At 35.0% G+C, this 11,979-nt stretch overlaps 1 protein-coding gene across 3 annotated transcripts; it reads right to left on the bottom strand.

Annotated features, from left to right (window-relative positions):
- Nucleotides 1-5,524: 5,524 nt before the first annotated feature.
- LOC113867174 (elongation factor G-2, chloroplastic-like) lies at nt 5,525-10,928 on the bottom strand. 3 transcript variants are annotated; one of them, XR_003505145.1, is made up of 5 exons: nt 10,190-10,928; nt 8,365-9,779; nt 7,456-7,968; nt 6,091-6,908; nt 5,529-5,740 (listed from the first exon to the last, which is right to left on the bottom strand). XR_003505145.1 is itself a non-coding variant. In XM_027502279.1 (4 exons), exons 1-4 carry the CDS (start codon nt 10,422-10,424, stop codon nt 6,741-6,743), a joined length of 2,331 nt encoding a protein of 776 aa, XP_027358080.1. In that variant the 5' UTR covers nt 10,425-10,928; the 3' UTR covers nt 5,525-6,740. The 3 variants fall into 3 exon arrangements, 1 of the variants encoding a protein (XP_027358080.1); XR_003505146.1 differs by lacking the exon at nt 5,529-5,740 and adding an exon at nt 7,195-7,312 and having other exon boundaries at nt 6,470-6,908; nt 10,145-10,461; XM_027502279.1 differs by having other exon boundaries at nt 5,525-6,908.
- Between the last annotated feature and the right edge of the window lie 1,051 nt (nt 10,929-11,979).

The following is an 11,979-nucleotide window of genomic DNA, read 5'->3' as shown; positions in this document are numbered from 1 at the left end:
ACCATTAAGAAGATGTTTGATGCGCCTTACACAAGTTTTGCAAAGGTGCCTATGGATACAAAGATGGAATGGTTCAAAGATTGGAAGGTAATAACAGTTAATTAATTCCAGCTAAGTGTAATTAGATATTGTTTCTTGTAATTCTTCTAATGAAATTGTATTTATGTAGAGCAACATCTCCATTCCCTCCCAGGATGAAAAGATGATTTTCAAGGCATGGAAGAGTCGCACTACAAAGCGACTAAGACAGATGTACACTGAGGCCCGTCAGGATCCATCATCTGCTGATTGGATAGCACCCAACTTCCTTCATGTCTTGCAGGAGTATTGGAGTACGGATGAATTTAAAAATCTCTCAGTAAAGAACAAGACAAATAGGGCATCCTTAAAAGGAGGATCGTTGCATACTGGTGGTTCTACGACTTTGGCTGGCACTAAAGCGAACTTGGTATGTGATTTTTAATTTTATTTTAAAATTTATTTTATTCAATCTACAATTGATGAGTGAGACGGTAATTTAATTAAAATTGCAGGAAAAGTCACTGAAGAGACCACCTACACATGGAGATGCGTTCAAGGAGACACATACTCGTAAAGGAGACAAAACCTTGTGGGTTGATACACAATCTCAGGCCACATATGTAAGTTATCCTTATTGACACTATATGTTATTATTAATGATTTATTATATAGTTTTCGAGACTAATATATAATTATCTGCATTGAATTATAGGATGACTATATTCAAAGGCTTGAGGAGGCATCTTCTCAAGATCCAGAGTCAGTTGATGATGATACTCTATGGTCAGAAACGGTGGGTGGCCTTTATAAAGGCCGCATTTACGATATGGGGAGTCGCTTTGCAGAATCTATGTCCCCTACATCTGTCACCGGAGATGCCTCTTCTCTTGTACCTGAGGAAGTGGAAGACATGGTCCGCACTCAGGTCCATGCCCTCAATGAAGAACTGCAGAAGCAAAATGAAGAGATGTGGAAGAGTAAGGAAAGTGCATGGAAGAAGAAGTGAGCAAAGAAAATGGAGAAGAAGATAGAGAAGAAGGTGGCATCGAGGATGCAGAGGGAGGTGCAGCAACAGATGCAGCAGCAGCATATGCAGATGCAGTAGATGCATGCATACTTTGAACTCATGAGAGCAAGCACTTCTACACCTCCTCCTCCTCCTCCTCCACCAGCTCCAACACCACCAATCTTCAGCTTCATGCGTCATTCCTCCTCTGACTCTTCCTCTACTGGTGGCGATACTTTTTCAAAAGATGATCACACTGATTATTAGTGATATACAATGTTATTTTATTTTTTATATTATTTTTCTAGATGTTTACTTCTTCCTTTGTAATGAAATTTTAATTTTACATTTTATAGATAACTTTTAATTTTAAATATATAATTTTGTAGTTTTTATTATGTTTATAAATTGTGATAATTAGGAACAGCGAAAAATAATTATGTTTATAAAAAAATGAAATAATTTTTTAAAAATTTACAGACAGATTTTTTCATCTATAAATTACAGACAGACTTCAAAATCTGTCTGTAATTATTTACTGACGTGCATATTACAGACAAACTGTAGTCATCTATAAATTTGTCTGTAATGCTAAAATTCGTCTGTAATAGTGAAAAATCCGTCTATAAATTCGTCTATATTTTTGAGTTTTCTGGTAGTGAGAGTTCAAAGAAAACTTAAAGAGGAACATGAGTTTAGAAAAATAAAATTTCCATGCTAGAAATCTCTTAAATACCTCTCAGTCCCACGCACTCTTGCTTGAGCGAGGAATAACTCGCTTGAGCGAGATATGTAGACAGTGGTCTCGCTCACTATTTTCTAATATGCTCGTTTGAGATAAGCTCAATCTCGCCTAAGTAAGATGGTGCCCATAGAGCATGATATTTTTCCTGTGAGTCCTCGCCTGAGTAAGATCACTCTCGCCTGGACGAGGTGACAGTTGGACTGAATTTATCTTATATCGCTTGAGCAACAAGTATCTCGCTTGAGTGAGATAGCCTTGCAAGTTTGTATTCTTGCAAGCCCAGCCTCACCTGGGCGAGATTTACCTCGTCTGAGCGAGATCACTTGCACCAAAATTCTTCCAAAAATCCTCTATACTCCCTTCAAAATGCACTCTAATATTACTTAATATTAAACAAAACATAAATTATTGAAAAATAAAAAGAGGGTGTTACAGTTTCTGAGCATCAATCGAGTCTTAATTTGAAATCTAACAACAAAAAAGTCAATCACGATCGCAATAAACAATTCTGAGATTAGAGAGAAAAAGAGAACAAACTCGGAGCAATTAGCACAAAACTCAAGTTAGAACTACAACGTTTGGATTCTGCAGATTGAACGAGAGGTTTAACCTTTCATTGAAACGCTTAACCCACGCAAGAATGAGAAAAAAACGAGAGAGTTTGAGAGAAAGTAAAAAAATAAGGATTCTTATTTCGGTCAAGTCTCAAAAGCTCAAAGTGTCTAATCCTCTCCAAATTCAGAACCTTATTAGTCTATTTATAAATTCTGATTAGGGTAAATTAAGTGGCCAAAATGCAAACCTCAATAATATCTAAAAGTCCAAATACATTTATCAAATAGCAAGGGTCCAGATGCAATCCTGCAACAATATTCAGCAAATTTGCCTCAATTTCAAAAAAATCATAAAAAATTGAAAACAACTCCAAATTCAACGATCCATATATGCATTTTGAAACCATAGATGTGTAAAATCCAATGCAACTAGAATCAGCCAAAAATGATATCTGTAGATAAAGTTATGGCCAAAAGAGTAGTCAGATATCAGAATAAACGAAAATGTGAAATTAATGCATTTATTTGTAATAGGCTCAATTTATTCAAATAAGTAAAAAATGATAAAAACTATAAAAATAAAACATATGAAAATTGTTTATTAATCAAAATAAAACATTAAATGTAAACATAAAATATGTTACATCAACGACTCAACATTGTCTATCATTGACCAACAAAAAAAACGTATCTAAAGTCCAAATAGGTTGGGAATTTTAAGGATTGTAGCACACTGAAAAGGGATAGTAGGAAAATTAATTTACATGGATGGGGATCTATTTATGCATGAGAAAATTAACAAAACAAAGTAAAATGAATTAAAATAAGGCCTACTTATTTCTAAGTCAAAATTAACCATATACCATGGGTTCTTATGACCCCAAAATTAACATTGTACTAAAGTTACCCCAAAATAAACCCTAAACTATGAAAAAATCACAATAATAACTAAATAAAAAAGAATAAAATAAATCATGTTACAAAATTAGACCAAATCAAATGCTAGACAATGAAAAATTGTCAATTTATTTCATTATTTTTAAGCATTCACAGTCAAAATTATAAACCAAAATTAGACCAATACAATTTCATAACCATATATTTCCAACTACTATTTTTCATATATTTTCTAACATTTCACAGCAAATATAAACAAAAATTCTAACAAGAAAATAAGTTGCCTATTTTTCTGCAAATTAGTGATTAATTGCAAGAACTACTGATGCTTATTTGTAAGAAATTTTACAAAATTTAAAACCATATTAATTATTAAAAAAAAATTAATTTGAGTGAACATAAGATGTCAACTAGTAGAAAATAGTCCAATAAAAAATAATTTAGCTATAAAGATCAAATTAACTATTTTCATAAGTACAAAATATTTTTTCGTGAACAAGTATACCCGTTGAAAAGTGATAAAAGTATTCTCAAATTGAGTTTCCAAAAGATCGTTCCACAGAGATTGTTTTCAAGTATTGAGAATATTATGATTTAATTACTTGAACCAAAATAGGACATAATATATTAAAGAAAATTTATGGACGATTTATATTAAATATTAATGAAAAAGAAAAAAAATAAGTCACAACTTTTGACAAGAGAACTATTAGAGATGAACCTAGAGTATATGTTTTTACTTTTATACCTCTTTATGTCCATTTTTAGTTTACCTCCAATCCCAATTTTCTTATGATTTTCAATTACTCATACTAAAGCTACCAACACTCAATGATTATGCAATGTTAATATTCTTTTCTATAAGTTAGTACCCTCAATAGTCATATAAGGTAGAAAGAGAGAGAAAACATAAAGATACTATAAATTTGCTAATTTAATAACAGATTGAAAGAGAAAAACAAAGCTTGGTTCACTCAATTATTTGTCTTGTTTTTTCCTATAGATCCATTAACTACATATAATACAATTGACTACAATGCAATCAATTGTGAGATATTAAGAGTAGTCAATTATCTACATACAAATATATATACTAGGGCAAAAATCAACATTGAAAGAAACATCAATTGTCATTAAACATAAATATCACATAAAGTATGCAAAGGATCCACTATAACCCTAATTATAATTTCAGATATTCATAATGAACTAGGAAAAGAAAACAATTGTAAAGAAATCTATCTTCCTTCAAAAAGGAAATGTAAACTTAAAGGATTTCAAAGGAAATGCAAAGGATCCACCATAGCCCTAAGTTCTTGTTACCAAAATGCAATTTCAATTAAATGCTCAGACTCTGGATAGGTATCATTTGTCTTCACCGATGATATTCACTTCCGAACAACTCCAAAAGTTGGCTCAGAGAAGATTATCTAAGTCACAGGCACTGGTTGTCTTTAAATAAGATTCTACAACCCTTAAAAATCCCTAATTAGATACACAAGAAAAGAAACACGGCGTGCATATCCTCCAAGCATGGTCATGAAGCACTCGCAGTTAAATAAGATTGTGCTTCCTGCCACGCGTGACCTTACTTTCTATCAAATTTCCTCCAATCACAACCAAAATACATCCACAACTCCATGATTATTAATTCATGCTAAACTGTAATAGGTTCTGACAAGTCATTTAGTCATTTGGTTTCAATCATTGGAAGGTACCTTCTTTTAATTGTTGTGTTTGGTGAAAAAGTTATCTTATTTCCTATTGTGGTTCCTCAAGCTCAGTACCATTTCTTCAATTCTTTTGTACTACATATGGATAGAAGACTATTCATCAAAGGATATAACTTAAAATGTGTAGGGTAAATGGACAAAGTAAAAATCAATAATCCATTATACAGTTATAATTTCTATGATTTTCCTTGAGATCAAACAGAGAAAATTTAACAAAACTAAAATTGCAGGAAATTTACGAAGATGGCATGAAATATATTGTTAAAATTTGACTATGAAGCTATTTTGTATTTTGTTCAGCAACAATGAAACTGTATGGTTTTAGTAAAATTCTACATGTAATCAAATATAATATAACATGATTATAATGCAGTCCTATTTTCTATTATATTTCAAACTTTATGCCAATAAATCCAACCTTTAACCATGATTAGGCTTCTCAACCAAGTTCTATCTTAGTAATTTGAATGATTATTATTCCTTTTTGTAATTTTTTTATTTTATTGTTGTAGTTCAAATAATAACTATGGACGAATCACAATGATAACTAAACCAGAAAGAAAGACTAAAGTAAAAATAGTTTTTTATTTGACAAAATAGCTAACTTATTTGTGGAGCACAGATTATGAAACTTGAAAAAGTAAAAAGAAAAATGAGATCCTCATCAAAAAGGCTAAAAACATAAAGGAGAAGGGATAACTCTGCATCCATTTGCGGAATCAAGGAAAGCAGTTAGGTCAACCATGTCTTCTATGTTTAACTTGATGCCAGTCTCTTCTTCAACCTATCAGTGTCATAAATACAAGAAATCATGCATAGTGTGGATAAGTTAGTTACATCACTAGGAATGACAAATAAAAAAATGTCTGACATGCAAGTGAAAAGGCCATAAAACATGCACTTTCAATATAACTAGAGAGGATGAGGCCAATCAGAAATAGAACTCGTGAACTGCAGTGCCAACAAAATCACCCTTGTTATCATCTAACATTCCAGCAGGCAATTCCAAAATAATTCTCTCAACAGGAACCCTTGCCTTATAAATAAGAATGTCCAATATAAGAATAGGGATAACAATAAACTACAGTTATAATTGCTCAAAAAAGACACTGCAAGGCACCAACTGGCATCTACCTGCTCAGTAAGAACAGCACAAGTCTCACCCTCTTGATTCCAGAAGTATCAACACAGCCACACCTGGTCCCCTTGCAAATGCAATACTTGGAACCTAATCACGGTTTGCTTTGCTATAAAAGAAGGAAATCAGCATTAATCTTGGATTCCAAAGAAAGATGCATTTGTTTGATACTGGGCTGAGATTACCATGGACATGTCATATTACTCGTGTCTTATGGAACACACAATGTGTGTAGACATGTGATATTCAAGCACATGGGAATACCACTTGCCCCGGTGTATGATTCCCTCTAGTTGGATATTTAAGATTGCTAAGGGCAACCAAAAGGCATAAGACATGCCAGAGAAAGAGAATATAAACATATTGTTGTACCAAACATGGGAATCCTAAATACTTTGCATTTATATTCAAGATACCTTGAAATTTAAGATAACTGTGATCAAATGCATCCTATGCTTTCAGGAAGAAAAATTGTTTTGTTTTTCTTTCTGCTTCTGATTTTTTTCTTTTGGCTAACCTTGTATTGGTACAAGGTAAATTACAATAAAAAATACCAAAACAAAAAGATAAATCCAACTATTTTACAATGGACACAATACAACTATCAAAGGGAAGAAGTTCCTTGTTAGGAGACCAAGGAAAAACATTATGCTGCAACTTCTTGCTCTTTTGAGGCAAGTTGATTCTGAATGTGTTGAGGCACCACATCAAACATGGCTAATTGCATTGTGTAGGATGCACGGCCCTTTGTCATCCCTCTAAGTGTACTGACGTATTGGAACATCTCAGCAAGAGGTACCAGAGCATCAACCACCTGTGTTTGTCACCATCAAAAGGAAGTAAAAATAAGCATGGCTTCAATTATTAGAATCAACATCCAAGGTAAAAAAACAGAACAAAAATATTGCCTTCATTCATCCTACTCATCTATATCCACATGTCCTCAACAAAGTCTGCTACATATAGAATACCCCATTCAAACTCAAGACCTGAGTCAACACTGTTCAATCCTACTTTTTGAGCCAACCACGATTGGCAAAAACTTCAAGTACAATCAACCAATGTGGTTAACATGACTGCAACCTCCTAAATGGTATTACCTTATTCTTCTTTTATGATCTTATATTGAGGGAAGGCGAAGTGGGGCTCTTGTGAGATTATGTGGGATGATATTGGGAGTTTGCCTCACTTTCCCTCCCTTGGATTTTCAAGCGCTGCCTTGGAAATTAGAATTGTGTAGAAAACATATCAATTAGGAAACATTGTGCATTTTCGGACAAACAATACACACAAGCACGTTCAAGTCAACCTTCAAATTTAATAAAATAATCCAACAAGGAGAACCAAGTTATTTGATGTACCTTTAGACCCCCAGGTTTGTCACCAAAACTGTTTATCTGACCTCTTCTTGAGTTGAGATCGCCAATTACATCACCTAGATGTTCCTCAGGAGTAACAACTTCAACCTTCATTATAGGTTCAAGCATCCTTGGTCCAGCTTTTCTGATTCCTTCCCTAAAAGCTCCTCTTGCTGCCAACTGAAATGCCAGCACACTTGAATCTACATCATGGTAAGAACCATCCACGAGAACTGCACGTACATCAACAACCGGAAAGCCAGCAAGCACACCATTGCTCATACACTCCTCCAATCCTTTCATCACCCCAGGAATGTATTCTTTTGGTACAGCACCTCCTTTGATTTCACTCTTGAACTCATATCCACTACCTGGATCCATGGGCTCAAACCGTACAGTGATATCTGCAAACTGACCTTGTCCACCTGACTGTTTCTTGTGCACATACTTCACTTCTGAGGTTTTAGAAATGCTTTCCCTGTAGTTTACTTGGGGAGCACCAACATTAGCATCCACCTGCATAAACAAATAAAGAGAATATGATTTTGATAAAATTATAAAAAAAGAAGACATATTCTTAACATAAAACTACTGAAGAAAGGAGATAAGAGGGGAAGGGGAAGACAATACCACTGAACAATTAATAATGCTTAATCAGATGATAGACAGGGATTTTACTGAGGCTTAAGAGTCATGTCTCATAAGCATCATAATTTTTTATGGTTCTTTACTCCTCCATTTGCCTCATTTACTGGAAATAAGTGATAATTCAAAGTGAAACAGATTCCATTACAATCTAATGAGCTAACATCCATGCTTATGCACTATTATTGTTTCTAATTGCAATTATTTCACACACAGCATCAGGGTTGGATAAATGAAAAGTCTCAACAATGGAATGATAGTTATTACCTTAAATTCTCTTTTGAGTCGATCGACGATGATTTCAAGATGTAATTCTCCCATTCCTTCGATCACTGTCTGGTTTATCTCTTCGTCACGGAAGAAGTGGAAAGAAGGGTCTTCCTGTGCAAGCTTGATTAAACCAGATGCCATCTTGTCAACATCAGCTTTGGTTTTGGGTTCAATTGCAACCTTAATCACAGGATCAGGGAAGTCCATCCGCTCAAGCATGATTGGATTATCAGGGTCACACAAAGTTTCACCTGTAATAGTATCTTTCAAACCTGCAAGAGCAATAATATCACCAGCTAAAGCTGTTTTAACATCCTCTCTGCTGTTTGCATGCATTTCTAGAAGTCTACCAATTCTCTCCTTTTTCCCTTTGTTTGCATTGAGTACATAGGACCCTGCACTTAGCTTCCCAGCATAGACCCTGACAAACGTAAGTGAGCCTACAAATGGATCACTCATGATCTTAAAAGCTAGCCCAGCAAATGGTTCTTCATCACTTGCTATCCTCTCTATTGTCGCTTCTGGGTTTTCAGGGTCAGTGCCCTTCATTGGTGGCAAGTCCAGTGGTGATGGTAAATAATCCACCACAGCATCAAGCAATGGTTGGACTCCCTTGTTTTTGAAAGCTGAGCCACACAACACTGGCACAAAACTGGCTGCTATGGTTCCTTTCCTAACTAATTTTTTTATAGTTTCTTCATCTGGTTCAATTCCCTCCAGGTAGTTCTCCATAGCCTTGTCATCGAACTCAACTATGTTTACTATCATCTCGGCTCGGTAATCCTTAGCCTGCTCTAGAAGATCAGCTGGAATATCTACAAAATCAAACTTGGCACCCAGCTCTTCTCCAGACCAAACTATAGCTTTCATCCTAACAAGGTCTATAACTCCCTTAAATCTATCTTCTGAACCAATTGGTAACTGCAGTACAAGTGGTTTAGCACCCAAATTTGTTACTATCATGTCCCTCGTTCGAAAAAAGTTTGCTCCAAGACGGTCCATTTTATTGACAAAGCAAATCCGCGGCACCCCATATTTATCAGCTTGCCTCCACACAGTTTCTGATTGCGGCTCCACACCAGCAACACTGTCAAACAAGCATATAGCCCCATCCAACACCCTAAGCGCTCGCTCCACTTCTAAGGTAAAGTCAACATGACCAGGAGTATCGATAATGTTGATCCGGTGCTTATTCCAAAATGTAGTAGTTGCAGCAGAAGTAATGGTAATGCCTCTTTCCTGCTCTTGCTCCATCCAGTCCATCGTCGCAGTTCCCTCATGTACCTCTCCAATTTTGTAGTTTCTTCCAGTATAATACAGAATTCGTTCGGTTGTAGTAGTCTTCCCAGCATCTATGTGAGCCATGATGCCAATATTGCGATAATCCTTCAATGGAACAGCACGCTTTGTGTCTGGGAAGAATGTAAAAAAGGGTCATTTTCAAATGGATCAAACCAAACCAAAACACTTCATACTCATATACAATAAAATTGAACGGTAGGAAATATAAAGACAGACTACCATTATTTCTTAAGACAACTCCTCATAAGTGACAAGTTACTTTCAAAAGCCCAATAGAACAGACAAATGATGCTCTCCCCCCTCCCCCCTAATATGATAATTCAAACCGAAATTCTTTTCTTTTTTTGTTACATTCAAACCGAAGTTGAAGTATAACATACAAATTTTAAGGATGACAAACAAATGAACCAAACTAAAAAAAAATGTTTTCTTTCATATCATTCATTTTTTATTTCCTTTAAAAAACCAAACATACATTCTTAATACGAGACAGATAAAAAAGGGATAGAATGATAGACACCATCAGCAGACATGGCGAAAACAAAGAAGTTTCTTTTTCGTGGAGCAAGTTGGCGTGAATTGTAGTTGATTCGACAAGTCCCAAAGAAGTGCGAAAGAGAAGATGAAGATAGAGAGTGAGAGGGTCGAGGGCGAAAACCCATGAAGCGAACCGGAGAGAGTGGGGTTGGTCTCCTCTGTGATCCATTGAGATAGCAGAGAGATGAAGTGGTTACTCTCAGTGACTCTGCTGCCATATTTTGAGCCTTGGAGATAAACAAACCCACGGACCCTGGCCTCTGGTTTTCGGTAAGGACTAATAACCAGACAGTGTCACATAATAAGCCAAGGAACCATTAAGAGTTTTTTTAATTTTTTCAGACGATTTACTAATATATTAATATATTTTTAAAAATGGACAATAGATTGAATCCATGTTACTTGAGCGTTAACATTTTAGGGGTTTTATATTTTTACCATAAAATCACGTTGATAGTGTCTCATACATCATTATTTTTATTGGAAACCGGATTTCAATCTTTACAGAGAGAGATTTGAATAATTTTAAGCACATACAAGCTTAAACAGAATAATGAACGAGGATGTAACGAAGAATCTGTTGTGATGTTTTTCTGGTTCTAGGAATACAGAGACTCGAAGAACTTGATGAAGAATAGGGAACCATATAATGAAAGGTTCCGAAATGGATTTATTAAGATGAAGAGAAGAATTACAAGAATTTTATGAATGAATTACAAGATACCCAATCTAACATCAGAGTTGTTATTTATAGCAAAACTATCACAATTAACACCTAACAGATTTGATCAATCCAGCTAGAAATACGTGGCAACCTACTAACATAGCCTCACCGACTTAAGGCTTCGTGGCACCTTATTAAAACGGCTCACCGACTAAAGACTTGAAATATTTCCCAACAGAATCTCGGTAAGGGACACTTCCAACGACCTTTCAAACATTAAATTCAGAAAGCAACTCCCAAAATTTAACCTTTGGAAGGGAGTAAAAGCTTTGGAATTTTATTTTCAAAAGATTAAAAAAAGGTTGCAAGAAGTAACATCCATGAGAATTGATTCTTACACTCACACCTAATGGAATAAAAGAACAATTTCTTCTACTCAACTTTGTTTGTGAAGTAAAAACACAGCGTCTCCATAAGAAAATAAATTTCTTTTGAAGTCTTTTATCTTCCTCTAACCAGCACCACCGGCCACAGGCTACAAAATTTATGCAGACAAAGGAGGCAATAGCCCTTCTTTCGTAGCCATTTCTTACAGCACAACAGCCACCAGAACCTTGCAATCTGCTGTAATGTGCCAAAGTTTCTTAAATGGTACTGCACGCAACTTAATCAGCTCCTCATGTTCGAACCAGGATCTCCTGCACTAACTGCTTCATGTAGTCAGTGCATTTCAGATACTATAAGATATGAATCATATAATGAGATATTATCTTATATACTAACAACATTCATATTTTCATATTACCATGCTGAATTATTGCAAAGTTAATAAAACATAAGACATGAAACCAATAGTTTTTTATTTGACAAAATAGCTAAGTCATTTGCCAAGCACAGATTATGAAACTTGAAAAAGCAAAGAGAACAAAGAGATCCTCGTCAAAAGGCTAGAAACATACAGGAGAGAGGACAACTCTGCATCCAGCTGCGGAGTCAAGGAAAGCAGTTAGATCAACCATGTCTTCTATGTTTAACTTGATGTCAGTCTCTTCTTCAACCTATCAGTGTCATAAATACAAGGAATCATGCATAGTGTGGATAAGTTAGTT

The sequence above is a fragment of the Abrus precatorius genome, unplaced genomic scaffold, assembly GCF_003935025.1.
Source record: "Abrus precatorius isolate BTA unplaced genomic scaffold, Abrus_2018 Scaffold5, whole genome shotgun sequence".
Taxonomy (NCBI): Eukaryota; Viridiplantae; Streptophyta; class Magnoliopsida; order Fabales; family Fabaceae; genus Abrus; species Abrus precatorius.
Note: the sequence above shows the minus strand (reverse complement) of the source record. Positions and strands in the feature narration are given on the sequence as shown.

Coding starts and splice junctions, on each gene's coding strand:
- LOC113867174 (XM_027502279.1), bottom strand. CDS start 10,424: ATGGCAGCAGAGTCACTGAGAGTAACCACTTCATCTCTCTGCTATCTC. Junction 9,780..10,189: donor TTTCGCCATGTCTGCTGATG/GTGTCTATCATT, acceptor CATTCTTCCCAG/ACACAAAGCGTGCTGTTCCA. Junction 7,969..8,364: donor GACTCAAAAGAGAATTTAAG/GTAATAACTATC, acceptor TTGTTTATGCAG/GTGGATGCTAATGTTGGTGC.